This window comes from Staurois parvus, unplaced genomic scaffold, assembly GCF_062004578.1.
Source record: "Staurois parvus isolate SC_StPar_1 unplaced genomic scaffold, SC_StPar_1.0 ptg000149l, whole genome shotgun sequence".
NCBI lineage: Eukaryota > Metazoa > Chordata > Amphibia > Anura > Ranidae > Staurois > Staurois parvus.
In genome coordinates this window covers 1,821,744-1,838,576 of record NW_028317945.1, presented here as the reverse complement: position 1 = coordinate 1,838,576, position 16,833 = coordinate 1,821,744, and the positions used below count along the sequence as shown (strand labels likewise).

The 16,833-nt window shown below is 41.5% G+C and overlaps 1 protein-coding gene across 3 annotated transcripts in view; it reads right to left on the bottom strand.

Annotated features, from left to right (window-relative positions):
• Nucleotides 1-16,833, bottom strand: part of TEF (TEF transcription factor, PAR bZIP family member) — an 81,894-nt gene that overhangs the window by 45,650 nt on the left and 19,411 nt on the right. Inside the window, exon 1 of one of the 3 annotated variants that reach the window (XM_089674227.1) lies at nt 6,878-7,114. The exons of the other annotated variants lie outside the window; for them this stretch is intronic. Within the exon in view, the coding sequence (XP_089530353.1) occupies nt 6,878-7,016 (139 nt within the window). The 5' untranslated portion in view covers nt 7,017-7,114. Of the gene's footprint in view, nt 1-6,877; nt 7,115-16,833 lie in introns of those variants that run through there. 3 annotated transcript variants of the gene reach the window in all.

Here is a 16,833-nt window from a genome sequence, read left to right as displayed (position 1 = left end):
TCGCACCGAAAACTGTATTTTTCTTCCAATTTCCTCATCATGTGTGCTAGGTATTAGGATCAGAAATGTTTATTGCCTTTTAAAAAGAAGCCCTAAAACCCAATCATCACACTGGGTCAGTAAAAGAGAGGACAACCAGGCTGTGCATGGGCAGCTATACGATCACATATATAAAAATAAATCACCCCATATATGATCACCTATATACACACAGCCCCCCATAAATGATCACCTATATACACACAGCCCCATATATGAAAACACATATGATTTTTTTTCTCAGAAAAAAGTAAACTCTACTAAAATACCGCATGAGTTATTTTATCAAGTAATGTGGTATTTTAGTAGTGATAACCATGTGTTAATGTTTCAGCTGTCAGCAGGGTTCCCCACTGACAGCTAAATGTAAAAGAATTGCCGGCAATTAAAACAATAATTTAAAAACCAGCGTGGGGTCCCCCTCCCATCCATACCAAGCCCTTCAGGTCTGGTATGGATTTTGAAGGGAAATCCCACGCCAAAAAAAAAAAAAAAAAAAAAATGGCGTGGGGGTCCCCCCCAATTCCATGCCAGACCGAGCATGCAGCCCGGCAGGTCAGGAAGTAGAGGGGGGATCACAAGCGTGCCCCCCCCCCCCCAACCATACCAGGCCACATGCCCTGAACATGGGGAGCAGGGGGGACCATGTTGATGGGGACAAGGGCCTCTCCCCCACAACCCTGGCCGATGGTTGTGGGGGTTTGCAGGCAGGGGGCTTATCGGAATCTGGAAGCCCCTTTAACAAGGGGGCCCCCAGATAACCCCCCCCCCATGTGAATAAGTATGGGGTACATGGTCCCGATACTCATTCACAGAATACAAAAAGTGTAGTGTGTAAAAAAAAAAAAAAAAAAAAAAAAAAAAGACAGGACACAGTCTTTGAAAAGTCCTTTATTAAAAAGAAAAAACTAAAATAATGTCCCCCACAGTAAATCCAACGTCAATCACGATGCCTGCTGACAACGAAACAAAAAAAAGAAAAAAAAAAAGGTTCCATTCCCGAAGATGGCTGCCTGCCCTCTGCCTCTAAACTGGCTTGACATTTCTTAAATATGTAAGAGGCGAGGCCACCCAGGGACATCACCGACATCAATGTCACCTGGGGTGGGGTCACGTGTGATGTCCCCAGATGGCCCCACCCCTTACCTTACCCCTTACCCTTTAAGAACTGTCAAACCACCAGAGCAGGCAAAGGGCTGGCAGCCATCGTCGGGAACTGAACTTTTTTTTTTTTTTTTTTCAGGTCAGCGGCGGACATTGTGATTGACGTTGGGTCTACTGCGGGGGACATTCTTTTAGTTGTTTCTTTTAATAAAGGACTTGTCAAAGACTGTGTCCTGTCTTTTTTCACACACTTTATGTTTTTTGTGAATGAGTATGGGGTACCATGTACCCCATACTCACATTGGGGGGGCAGGATCGGGGAACCCCCTTGTTAAAGAGGGCTTCCAGATTACGATAAGCCCCTGCCCGCAGACCCCCACAACCACCAGCCAGGGCTGTGGGGGAAAGCACCCCCCCCCTTCAATGTTGAGGATATGTGGCCTGCTATGGTTTAGGTTTTTTTCCTTCACTATAGCTCAGAAATTCAGCTGTCACTTTCCCCCCAGCTAACAGAGAACATTTTCTTTTACGTTATTTCCCCAAGTCAAAAGAAACAATGTTTCCTTTTACTTTCTTAAAAGAAACAAAGGTTCCTTTAACTCCGGGGAAAGTGACAGCTAATCCTTTGAGCTATAGTGAAGAAATAGCAATTGCAAAAATCAGCACCAACATACACTTCGTATTGCGAAAAAATGTGTAAACTAAGGCATTATTTTCATTCGTAAACCGAAAATTACCTTAACCGAGGCATTCATAAACTAAGGTACCTGTGTGTGTGTAATAAATAAATATATATACATACATACACACAAACACAGAAATGTTTGCCCACTCACATAGAAATGATCAGTCTAAAAATCGAACGGTAGGTGTATTGTAACAGAGAGACAGAATAGCAACAAAAAATTCAAAAGAAATGCATGTCTAAGAAATTATGCACAGATTTGCATGTTCATGAGGGAAATAAGTATTTGATCCCCTTCACAAAACATGACTTAGTACTTCGTGGCAAATCCCTTGTTGGCAATCACAGAGGTCAGACGTTATCTGTAGTTGGCCACCAGGTTTGCACACACCTCAGAAGGGATTTTGGCACACTCGTCTTGGCAGATCATCTCCCAAGTCATTAAGGTTTGGTGGCTGACATTTGGCAACTTGAACTTTCAGTTCCCTCCACAGATTTTTAATCGGATTAAGGTCTGGAGACTGGCTAGGCCACTCCAGGACCTTAATGTGCTTCTTCTTGAGCCACTCCTTTGTTGCCTTGGCCATGTGTTTTGGGCCATTGTCATGTTGGAACACCCATCCACAACCCATTTTCAATGCCCTGGCTGAGGGAAGAAGGTTCTCACCCAAGATTTGGGCTTGTGCTTTCTTGAGCAGAGAGACCTTATGGGCACTGCACGATTCCAATCCTTGTCGGCGTAGTGTTACCAATTGTTTTCTTGGTGACTGTGGTCCCAGCTACCTGGAGATCATTGCCAAGATTCTCACGTGTTGTTCTGGGATGATTCCTCACTGTTCTCATGATCATTGACAATCCACTAGGTAAGATCCTGCATGATGCACAAGACCTAGGGAGACTTGACAGTTGTTTTGTGTTTCTTCCATTTGCAAATGATTGCACCAACTGTTGTCACCTTCTCATGAAGCTGCTTGGCAATAGTTTGGTAGCCCAGTACAGCCTTGTGTGGGTCTACAATTTTGTCCCTGACATCCTTGGACTGCTCTTTGGTCTTTGCCATGGTGGAGAGTTTGGAATCTGATTGTTTGATTGCTCCTGTGGACAGGTGTCTTTTATACAGGTAACAAAATGAGATTAGCAGCACTCCCTTTAAGACTGCTTCTAATCTCAGCTTGTTACCTGGTAGCCAGAAATCCTGCTGAATGATAGGGGATCACATACTTATTTCCCTCATGAACATGCAAATCAGTGCATAATTTGTTAGACATACATTTCTTTTAAAATTTTTGCTGCTATTCTGTCTCTCAGTGTTACAATACACCTACCATTCGATTTTTAGACTGATCATTTGTGAGTGGGCAAACATTCAAAATCAGCAGGGGATCAAATACTTCTTTCCTTCACTGTATCAGTTGGACACTCTGCTATCCTTGTGGCCATCCCCATGGCCCTTTGGGCTTTATACACATACTATGCTTGTAAGTATATTTTGTGTCCTTTTATACTTTTAATAAACCTTGGATAATGCACTGTTTGCGCCACCTGTATGCTTTCTTCCTATAGTCACCTGTATATACACACACAGTCACCCATATATGAGATAGATATATATATATCTATATATATATTGGGGCAAAAAAGTATTTAGTCAGCCACCAATTGTGCAAGTTCTCCCACTTAAAAAGATGAGAGAGGCCTGTAATTGGCATCATAGGTAGACCTCAACTATGAGAGACAAAAGGAGAAAAAAAATCCAGACAATCATTGGCTGATTTGGAAAGAATTTATTTGCAAATTATGGTGGAAAATAAGTATTTGGTCAATATCAAAAGTTCATCTCAATACTTTGTTATATATCCTTTGTTGGCAATGACAGAGGTCAAACATTTCCTGTAAGTCTTCACAAGGTTGGCACACACTGTTGCTGGTATGTTGGCCCATTCCTCCATGCAGATCTCCTGTAGAGCAGTGATGTTTTGGGGCTGTCGCTGGGCAACACGGACTTTAAACTCCATCCAAAGGTTTTCTATGGGGTTGAGATCTGGAGACTGGCTAGGCCACTCCAGGACCTTGAAATGCTTCTTACGAAGCCACTCCTTCGTTGCCCGGGCGCTATGTTTGGGATCATTGTCATGTTGGAAGACCCAGCCACGTTTCATCTTCAATGCCCTTGCTGATGGAAGGAGGTTTGCACTGAAAATCTCACGATACATGGCCCCATTCATTCTGTCCTGTACATGGATCAGTCGTCCTGGTCCCTTTGTGGAGAAACAGCCCCAAAGCATGATGTTGCCACCCCCATGCTTCACAGAAGTTATGGTGTTCTTTGGATGCAACTCAGCATTCTCTCTCCTCCAAACACGACGAATTGTGTTTCTACCAAACAGTTCTATTTTGGTTTCATCTGACCATATGACATTCTCCCAATCCTCTTCTGGATCATCCAAATGCTCTCTAGCAAACTTCAGACGGGCCCGGACATGTACTGGCTTAAGCAGGGGGACACGTCTGGCACTGCAGGATCTGAGTCCCTGGCGGCGTAGTGTGTTACTGATGGTAGCCTTTGTGACGTTGGTCCCAGCTCTCTGCAGGTCATTCACTAAGTCCCCCCATGTGGTCCTGGGATTTTTGCTCACCGTTCTTGTGATCATTTTGACCCCACGGGGTGAGATCTTGCGTGGAGCCCCAGATCAAAGGAGATTATCAGTGGTCTTGTATGTCTTCCATTTTCTAATTATTGCTCCCACAGTTGATTTGTTCACACCAAGCTGCTTGCCTATTGCAGATTCAGTCTTCCCAGCCTGGTGCAGGTCTACAATTTTGTTTCTGGTGTCCTTTGACAGCTCTTTGATCTTCACCATAGTGGAGTTTGGCGTGTGACTGTTTGAGGTTGTGGACAAGTGTCTTTTATACTGATAACAAGTTCAAACAGGTGCCATTGATACAGGTAATGAGTGCAGGACAGAGGAGCCTCTTAAAGAAGAAGGTACAGGTCTGTGAGAGCCCAAAATCTTGCTTGTTTGTAGGTGACCAAATACTTATTTCCCCCCATAATTTGCAAATAAATTCTTTTCAAATCAGCCAATGTGATTGTCTGGATTTTTTTCTCATTTTGTCTCTCATAGTTGAGGTCTACCTATGATGCCAATTACAGGCCTCTCTCATCTTTTTAAGTGGGAGAACTTGCACAATTGGTGGCTGACTAAATACTTTTTTGCCCCACTGTATACACACACACACACATATATATATATATGATCAACCATATATACACACAGTCACCCCATATATGATCACCTATATACATAGTCACCCATATATGATCACCTATACACACACACACACACAGTTGCCCATATATGATCACCTATATATACACACATACACTGCCGCCCATATATGATCACCTATACACGCGCGCACACTACTACCCGTATATGATCACCTATATACACACACAGTCATCCATATATGATCACCTATATGCACAGTCACCCATATATGATCACCTATATGCACAGTCACCCATATATGATTACACACATACATACATATACACACACAGTGGCCTATATATGATCACCTATATATACACAGTCGCCTATATATGATCACCTATATATGATTACACAGTGGCCTATATATGATCACACACACATATATATATATATATATATATATATATATGTGTGTGTGTGTGATCATATATAGGCCACTGTGTGTGTGTGTATATAGGAGACCATATATATATGTGTGTGATCATATATAGGTGACTGTGTATATATAGGTGATCATATATAGGCCACTGTGTGTGTGTGTATATGTAGGTGATAATATATATGTGTGTGATCATATATGGGTGATTGTGTGTATATATAGGTGATCAAATATAGGCGACTGTGTGTGTATGTATGTATATATATATATATATATATATATACATATATATATATATACATATACATACACACACACAGTGGCCTAGATATGATCACCTATATCACACACACACACATATATATATATATATGTGTGTGTGTGATCATATATAGGCCACTGTGTAATCATATATAGGTGATCATATATAGGCGACTGTGTATATATAGGTGATCATATATAGGCGACTGTGTGTGTATGTATGTATATATACATACATACATACACACACACAGTCGCCTATATATGATCACCTATATATACACAGTCACCCATATATGATCACACACATATATATTATCACCTATATATACACACACACAGTCACCTATATATGATCACCTATAGTCACCCATATATGATCACACACACAGTCACCTATATATGATCACCTATATATACAGTCACCCATATATGATCACACACATATATATAGTGTCTCCTATATACACACAGTGGCCTATATATGATCACCTATAAACACACACAGTCGCCTATATATGATCACCTATATATACACAGTCACCCATATATATTACCTGTGTATATATATATATATATATATATATATATATCTATATATATATATATATATATATATATATATACACACACACACAGTCACCTATATATGATCACACACACACACATATACACACACACAGTCACCCATATATGATCACCTATAAACACACACAGTCACCCATATATGATCACCTATAAACACACAGTCACCCATATATGATCACCTATAAACACACACAGTCACCCATATATGATCACAAGGTTGGTGTACACACAGTAAGGTGGAGGAAAGATTCCACCCTTCTGCCTCCAGGGAAGCAAACCTCCGTAATGTGGAGAAATAGCCTCAGGCTACAACTAGGCCACTAGGACAGTCGAGGGAAGGGACACTACAGGGTCACCGACTACTGACAGGTCATCACCACCCTGCCGCCAGGTATAAGGTGACACCTTCACACCACTTCTCCTATTCTCATGTGTTTACAAGCACCCCGGTGAAGCCCTGGCCCCGCTTCTACGAGCACAAATGTGGGTCATGGCCGCTGGCAGCCGAGGGAGGAGGCGCCATGGCCGCTTCTATCTCCTCACCCACTTCTCCTGTATCCAGAAAGTTCTTCGGAGGGTTCTCTATGAGTTTCTTCAGCACAAGGGGAAAGGACTGGCCGAGAAGACACCCGGGACCGGCCGGAGAGGTAGAGGCCTCGACTGAAGGCTGAGGAGCAGACATCCTAGGACCGATAACACCCACTAACTAACCAGGCTTTGCAGCCCACAGCTTCACCTTCACTGAATTACTCATGAGCTCTATACACTGACTGGCCAGCGCACTGCCTCTATGCAAACAAGTTTTTTCTGCACTAGCTTGCTCGGCCAATTGGCTGTCGACCACAGTCTGTGACGTGAGTGGAGGGAGGGCTCTCACTGGCTATTAGATATGCAAGGAGCTGCAAAAAGACGCTGCCTGGAATAAGAATATTACCTTAAGAGCAGCTCATTGGCTCCCCAACTATCTTAATTTGCATTAAGCAGATCTAGTGTTCTGATTTGCCGATGCTCTGTCTTACGCAACTCTACTCACACTTTGGCGTCACGAGACACCACAATTGAAGTCACGTTTTGTAGGAGAGGTTTGTTGCTGTTGTCAGACCCGCCTCTCTTTTCGGGCGGCAATGTGGAGGCGGAGCCCATAGGGGGTGTATATACATGTGCTGTATATGATTGGTTAAATATGAGGAATGTCGCCGCCCATAGTTTACCACTCCGAGCTGTCACAGGGCTGCAGCACGTGTCGGGAAGCTCAGTGTTATGAGATGGGATGACCATGTGGTTGGAGGAATGTCAGTGTACTTTCTTGTGTAGTTGTGTATGTCTGCTTTCTTCTAGTAGCGCCAACATCTGCAGCCTATACACAAGTGATGGTGAATGGTAATTATATAAAATATTGAATATGCATGGACTAATCCGAATGTTTCCAATACAACATAAAAACTGCTCTATAAACTCGATGACTGCATTCACACATTGCATTTGGAATTGCACTACAGTCGCAGTAAAACGCACCGTAAAATGTGTTTGGGTGCCATTCATTCTTAATGGAACTTCAAACTCTGTGATTTTGTCGTGATTGCATCACACAAACTTGTCATCCAAAAGAAGCTCCTCCTTATTGAGTGACAAGCTTTACACAATGCGATTTGTCGCCCGACAATAACCACAAAATTGCACCGTTTGAGATTCCGTTAAGAATTAATGGCACCCAAACACGTATGGTGCAGGAATCACAGGCAGAATTGTGGCAATTCTGCCCTCTATTCAAAATTGCTAAGTGGGGATGCAGCTTAGTGCACTCATTACTTTCAGTGGAGCACAATTATCAGACCTGACAGATTAACCGTTTCCCCGCCGCCCTATAGTAGAACTACTGCTGCAGGGCTGTGCAAAATCACGTATATATTCGTGATTTGCATTTCCGGGTGCGGGCGCACGCATTCCCCTACCCACACTGCCATTGGCGGCTAGGCATGTCAATCACCGGATCTTGGTCAGAGATCCCCTGCCGACACCCGACGACTGCTGTGCAAAGCTAACGGGAGAGACCTCTGTGTGTAAACTACACACAGGTGTGTAAACAACACACAGGTTTATTTTACTAGAACATTTCTTTGAACCCCTAAACATTATATATTTTTAAAAAGCAGAGGCCCTAGAGAATACATTGTTGGGTATTGCAATTTTTTGTCACGCGGTATTTGCACGGTGGTTTTTCAAATGTGTATTTTTTTTTAAAAATACATTTTTGAATTTTAATGCAAAAAAACACAATACATAACTAAATTTTTCTGGTAAAATATAAAAGGCGATGTTACACCGAGAAAATAGATATCAAATATGTCACGCTTTAAAATTGTGCACGCCTGTGCAATGGTGACAAACAATGTCAATTTACTATCCATAGGCGATGCTTTAAAAGTCTTTGCAGGGTACCACTTTAGATTTACAGAGGAGGTCTGGTGGTAGAATTACTGGACATGATCTGACGTTCACAGTGATACGTCACACGTATGGGATGATCGATATTTGCATGTGTGCGAGCACGGGGGGATGGGGGCACTTTAATTTTTTTGCCCTTAAAAGCATTTGATCACACCAAGATCAGTGTGATGAAATGCTTTTCATTTTTAAAATGACACCATTCATATCCAGAACCAGAAGTGATGTAAGGTCATCGCTTCCAGTTCCCTATATCATAGTGGTGAACAGAGCAGTTCCGGTTGGCAGAACTTTAGCTCTGAGAAAATAATCAGTATGCAATTTATGAAAACAGGCGGGGATCTGGAATTAAGGAGATTCCCTACTAATTTTCACAAATCAACTGATAATCTGAGTTCTTTATTTGAGCTAAATTAAAGATGAAATAAAAAGCAATAATGTGCAAAAACATAATTATTAATAATAAAAATCAGTGCAAAATGGTAATGAAATATAATAGGTGATGATAAATAATAAACAATTCAAAATAGCAGTACAATGATCCAATCCAAAATAATGATTATAAATTCAAACCAGCAATTACTTTTAAATATTAATGAGTTAAAACCAACTGTCTAGAAATGAAGTGTAAGAAACTATCAGTAACTCAGCAACATGTGACAACAGCTATGTAAATCGACCACGTGGTCGCTCTACAACCAGATATTCAAAGCCTAACGAGTACCTTGGCATGAATTGACGTTGGAATACCATACACAGGCCAATCCAATCAGCTTAGAATCTATCTGAGGTCAAGTAAATTGTTACACTAAGTTGTTTACCTTGTTTTATATACACACATATTATTATTTCAGGTACTTATATAGTGTCGTCAATTTACGCAGCGCTTTACATATATATTGTACATTCACATCAGTCCCTAAGGGGTGTACAATCTAAGTTCCCTAACTCACATTCATACATACATATGCTAGGGACAATTTTAGAGCGAAGCCAATTAACCTACCAGCATGTCTTTGGAATGTGGGAGGAAACCGGATTACCCAGAGGAAACCCACGCAAGCACAGGGAGAACATGCAAACTCCAGGCAGGTGGTGCCGTGGTTGGGATTTGAACCAACGACCCTAGTACTGCTAGGCGGAAGTGCTAACCATTTAGCCACTAATATATATATATATATATATATATATATGTATGTGTGTATATATATGTGTATATATGTGTGTGTATATATATATATATATATGTGGATTTTGGCCCACTCCTCCACACAGATCTCCTCTAGATCTGTCAGGTTTCGGGGCTGTCGCTGAGCAACACGGATTTTCAGCTCCCTCCAAAGATGTTCTATTGGATTTAGGTCTAGGTCTGGAGACTGGCTAGGCCGCTCCAGAACCTTGATATGCTTCTTTCGGAGCCACTCCTTGGTTATCCTGGCTGTGTGCTTCGGGTCGTTGTCATGTTGGAAGACCCAGCCAGGACCCATCTTCAATGCTCTGACTGAGGGACGGAGGTTGTTGCTCAAAATAAATGGCCCCATTCATCCTCCCCTTAATACAGTGCAGTCGTCCTGTCCCCTTCGCAGAAAAGCACCCCAAAGCATGATGTTACCACCCCCATGCTTCACAGAAGGGATGGTGTTCTTGGGATGCAACTCATCCTTCTTTTTCCTCCAAACACGATGAGTGAAGTTTAGACCAAAAAGTTCTACTTTGGTCTCATCTGACCACGTGACTTTCTCCCATGCCTCCTCTGGATCATCCAGATGGTCATTGGCAAACTTCAGACGGACCTAGGCATGTGATGACTTGAGCAGGGGAACCTTCCGTACAATGCATGATTTGAAACCATGACGGCGTAGTGTTCTACCGACAGTGACCTTTGAAACTGTGGTCCCAGCTCTCTTCATGTCATTAACCAGCTCCTCCCTTGTAATTCTGGAATGATTCCTCACCTTTCTTATCATCAGTAATACCCCACGAGGTGAGATCTTGCATGGAGCCCCAGTCCGAGGGAGACTGACAGTCGTCTTTAGCCTCTTCCATTTTCTAACAATTGCTCCAACAGTTGATCTATTTTCACCAAGCTGCTTGGCAATTGCCCCAAAGCCCTTCCCAGCCTTGTGGAGGTCCACAATTTTGTCTCTGGTGTCTTTTGACAGCTCTTTAGTCTTGCCCATGGTAGTAGTTGGCGTCTGACTGACTGTGGGGTGGACAGGTGTCTTTAAAGAGCTCAGACAGGTGCTACTAAGTTAGATTAATGGGTGGAGTAGAGGTGGACTTTTTAAAGGCACATTAACAGGTCTTTGAGAGTCAGAATTCTTGCTGTTTCTTAGGTGTTCAAATACTTATGTTCAGCAGTGCAAGACAAATAAATTCTTTAAAAATCATACAATGTGATTTCCTGAATTTTTTTTTTAAATTCTGTCTCTCAGAGTGGGAATGCACCTACAATGTGAATTTCAGACCCCTCCATGATTCCTAAGTGGGAGAACTTGCAAAATCGCAGGGTGTTCAAATACTTCTGTTCCTCACTGTAGATATATAGATATAGATATCTATATAGATATAACTAAAATATAAAACCTGAATTACTTAACCACTGGTCTACAGGGCACTTATACCCCCTTCCTGCCCCGGCCAATTTCCAGCTTTCAGCGCTGTTGCACTTTGAATGACAATTGCGCGGTGATGCAACCCATATGTACCCATATTTTTATAATTTTTTTGTGACAGAGGTTTATTTTGGTGGTATTTAATCACCTCTGGGTTTTTTATTTTTTCTTAAACAAATCAAAAACCACTGAAAATTGTGAAAAAAAAAGTTTTCTTAGTTTTTGTTATAAAATTTTGTAAATAAGTGATTTTTCTCTTTCACTGATGTGCGCTAATGAGGCTGCAGTGATGGGCACTGATAGGCTGCACTGATGGACACTGATGAGGAGGCACTGGTAGGTGGCACTGATGGGCATTGACAGGCATCACTGATGGGCACTGAAAGGCAGCACTCATATGGCACTGATAGGCGGCACTGTTAAGTGGCACTGACTGGCACTGTTAGGTGGCACTGATAGGCAGCACTGATGCGCACTGATAGGCGGCACTGACTGGCACTGATAGGTGGCACTGATTGGCAGCACTGATAGGTGGCACTGACTGGCATTGATAGGTGGCACTGACTGGCACTGATGGATGACACTGAAAGGCAGCTCAGATGGGCACTGATATGTGGCATTGATGTGGCACTGATGGGCACTGGCAGGTGGCATGGATGAGCACTGAGTGCTGGCACTGATGGACGTTGACAGGTGGCGCTGCTGGGGCTACACAGATCATCAGGGCACACTGATCATCAGTGCTCTGATGATGTGTGTACATGTCCCCTCCGAGGAATGCCAATTACCGGCTCTCCTCTCCTCACGAGCTGTCAGCGTGACAGTTATATTGCCGCGCTCCAGGAGCCGCACATGCGCGGTTAGAATGGGAGGACGTCATATGACGTCCTCCCAGAACGAGAGAACTGCCTTGCGTCCGTCATATTACTATATGGCGGGCGGGAGGCGGTTAAGTAAGCAAGTATTCACTTCATGCAATACTAATAATAATGCAATTGACATTTTTGGTTAAAATATTCCTGTCAAATAATAATAACACCATATACAATGTAAAGTTTAATATGCACTCTTTTTCCAGAGGTTCATGCAAAAAAAAATCATTCTGAACAGTTATTTTGTTCTTTGTTCAATCTAGACATGGACTCATCTGTTTATCTTACAACTTGGTATCATGTCTAGTCTTTATCTTGTAGTTGTCTGATACCACCATACCCCCCCAATCTATAACCTGGGGGGACATACCACTCCCACTGTTTGTACAAGCAATTCAGCAGCTAGTTAGCTGCCCGGATGGCCTGTACAAGAGAGCCAACTGTTGGCTGTAAAAAACGGTACTAGAATGATGCCTGCAGCTGCGGGTATCATCCTGGTATAACCACTTGAAGTCCAGCGACGTATGGGTATGTCACCGGTCATCAAGTGGTTATCTTGTAAAAGTAGCAGTGACATAATCAATGTGCTGTACATATCCTGTGCAGAGAGCAGAGCTTTGGTAGGGACCCAGCAGTCTCCACCCACTACAGGATCCCTGCAGAAAAACTACAGGAGGGGCGGAGACAAGACCAGTCACTCTGCACAAGGAGATGAAGCAGCAGTGAATGGTCCTTGTTACAGGAAGCTCCTGCAGAGAGGCAAAGTTACACACTAGATTATTGCACAGAACTGGAAGAAATACACAAAGCACACCAAGATTCAAGATTGTTTAGCTGACATCTTTCCACCTTCGCAAAAGTGCATTGTTCATTTAACATTTGTCAATCCTGGTGGTGCCAACAGGGGCACTTATAGCTTGAATGGAGGCTGTTTCAGCATGAATCCATCAAAATTTGAGCCATGTATGGCAACCAATAGCTTGTTGCAGACAGTTTTTTATTAAATCCCCCAGTTGTCTACAAGTCAAGCTTAAAGCCGATTTAAACTTCCTGCTATTCTTACCTCTACCTTCCAGCAATGTGCTGGTTACACCCCTCACCAACCATTGTCATCTTAACCCAAGTTCCAGTTTTTCAGCCTCTTGATTGGCCAGCAGTAAATGACGTCATTCCGCACAGATCAGCGTGCATTCAATAGAAGACTGCAAGCAGGTTAGTAAGTGCGTATTACTGCAGAAGAGACATAGCAAAGATCTGCCTGCTCTCAGTTTTCTTAATCTTAGGTTTAAGAAGTCAAAGCTAAAGAAGACTGAATTTCCTATTTAACACATATTACTGCACAAGTATTGTCCCTAGAACTGCCATGCAGCTATCACCAGTGTATGCATGTATTCAGGACGTAGCTGCAAAGGCTGTGGGAGATCTGTTGCACATGAACTGATATGTGACAAAGGATAAAAAAATGATTTTATTAAAATAAATAAATGGCAGTTGTTTGTGATGCACAATGCTTTGGAAAACTAAATGTCACTCAGTTAGGTTTCACTTTAAAGTGGTCCTAAAGGTTGAAGGGTTTTTTTTTACTTTTAGGCTACTTGCACACTGATCTGTAGCAAAAACGTATATGAATTTTTTCTGTGTTTTTACGTTTGTGGTGCTTTTTTAAACGGCATATGACTAAATACGCACCAAAAATGCAACACAAGTGCGCTTTTTATGCGTTTTTGCTGCGTTTTCTATTGATTTCAATGTGGAGGTGTATTTTTGCGGTGTTTTTTTTACAGCACCAAACCTGCACCAAAATGCAGCAAGCAGGAGTTTAAAAAACATGCCGGACCTGAAACAAATCAATGTGAAGTGTTCCATAGGAATAAATGGTCACGCATTTTTCTTTCACTTTTTTTTTTAACGCAAAGGAGGAAGAAAACAGATCAGTGTGAAAGCAGCCTTATGTATTCTCTGCATTAAAGTAAACAACCTTCAGAGTGCAGCTCTTTAACGGATGTAGAGAAGAGGATATGCAGATAAACAGGTACAACGTATGTAGGAGGATTTGTTTCATCTTTGTGTTACCTGAAGCTAGTCACTTCACTAGGTATATGTAAGGGTTTAACCATTTGACGCCCGGCCTATGGCCAAATGGCGTCCGCAAAAATGTATTAGCTTTCCGGGAGGCCGCCATATGGCGTCCTCCTGCACATGCGCAGTTCGCGCGCTTGCAGAGCCGCGCAGCGGCGCGATCTGTCACCGGCCGTGTACCTCGGACAGGGCCGATGACTGATCTGAGTACCGGCCCCCGTTGCCGGTACCATGTGACCTGCTGTGACCAATCACAGCAGGTCACATGACAGTTGTATACAATGGATGGCTTCATTCATGCCATCCATTGTATACTAGTGTCTAGCTGTGAATGGTCACAGCTAATCACAAGCACAAAAAAAAAAAAAAACACCCTGAATGAATCAATGTCATTCATGTAAATGCTTGCTTATAGCAAAGTAATTCTTTGCTAAAAGCAAATTGTGTAAAAAAAAAAAAAAAAAAAAAATGATCACTCCCCCAAAGTAGTACAATGTTACTATGTTAACATTGTACTACTTTGGACATAGTAAAATATGAAAAAAAATCTTACAAAAAAGAAAAAAAATTTAATAAAAAATTTAAAATAAAAAAATATATATTTTTTTTTTTCACACGGTCACCAGTCAGTGTCCCTGATCACTGCCATGCCAGTTATATGATGATGCTGTACTGCACTGGTGACAGTATGTAAAAAAAAAAAAAATAGTTAAAATAATTTTTGTTTATTTTTTCATTTTCCGAAAAATGACAAAAAAAATACAACTTCAAAAAACTCGCCATGCCTCTTATGAAGTACGTCGGACTGTCTACTTTGCAAAAAGGGGTCATTTGGGGATATCTGTACTATTCTGACATTCTTGGACCTCAAGAAATTAGATTGGCTGTCAGTACTTCAGGATTGATCAATATTCAGATCTATACCATAGTTTGTGAACTCTATAGCTTTCCTACAAACTAAAAAATACATCCTAATTTGGGTTATTTTCACCAAAGACATGTAGCAGAATACATCTCGGCCTAAATTTATGAAGAACAATTATTTATTTGCAAACTTTTATAACAGAAACAAAGAAAAACGTGTTTTTTTTTTCAAAATTTTCGTTTTTTTTTTGTTAATTTAGCAAAAAATAAAAACCCCAGCGATGATTAAATACCACCAAAAGAAAGCGCTAGTTATGTGAAGAAAATAAAATTTTAGTTTGGGTACAATGTTGTATGACTGCGCAATTGTCATTCAAAGTGTGAGAGCGCTGAAACGTGAAAAATGGCCTGGGCAGGAAGGTGTAAAATTGCACGATATTGAATTGGTTAAAACTAAATGTGTTGTGCTGTTCAGTACATGAATAATAAAATTCAACAGTGTATAGACCAAAATACAAAAAAATATAAATTATATTAAAATACATAAATCTGACAATAATTTACTATAATAGAAAAGTCCATATTACTTAATTGTAAAAAAAAAGTCCATCCACCGAATGTAATAACAACCGTGCTCAGTCTGTGTTTCAAATAAACAAAAATATTCCTGTGCTTCCAATTGACACCATTATGCGTGTCATCCAGTGCAAAAAAGCCTCTTACTGGAAGTTGAGAACTCACAAACAAATAGCGCTTTAGGGGATGGATCAGCACTCGGATTCCAATAGCTTTCAGCCCTTGATGTAAATAATATGACCCCACTAACAACACCGCCGTACGATTTCCATTGCGGCTCGGGCAGAACGATCAGCATACCCGCATGTTAAAAGGAAGGGGGATCAGTCAAAGTGCAATATTTAAAAACCATTTAGGTTTTCTAAGTAAGTGTATTCAGGGTGTAACATGTTATGAAAGCACCGGCCTGCTGATCCCCAGCTTTGACAGCTAGTGGGGGATGTTCTCCCCCAACCCCCTCGCTAGCTGTCAAATGTAAAAAAACATGGCCATGCAGGGATCTGCCCAGCCGGTCGTGTCACTCCTATGTGAATGAGAAACTAGAAACCCTGACAGCCTTAGCGTCTGTCGGCTTGTAGTTCTCAGTGAACTACCACGGAGCTATACTGGCAAATCTGCAGGAGACCTGCATGACACCAGCGATCCACTGTTCGCTGGTGCAATGCTTTACAGACTCCTGCAGCAAAAAAATAATAAATGCACATTTTTTACCTGCAAAAAAAGTGCATTTATTATTTTTTACCAAAAGGTGAACTTATCCTTTAACCACTTGCCTACCGGACACTTTCATCCCATTCCTGCCCAGACCAATTTTTAGCTTTCATTGCTGTTGCATTTTGAATGAGTATTGCGCGGTCATGCACATATGAAATTATTTTTTTTAGACATATAGAGCTTTCTTTTGGTAGTACTTAATCACCACTGGGTTTTTAATTTTTTGCTAGACAAAAAAAAAAAATAATTTTGCTAACATTTTTTTTCTTAGTTTCTGTTACAAAATTTTGCAAACAGGTGATCTTTCTCCTTCACTGATGTGCACTGTTGAGGC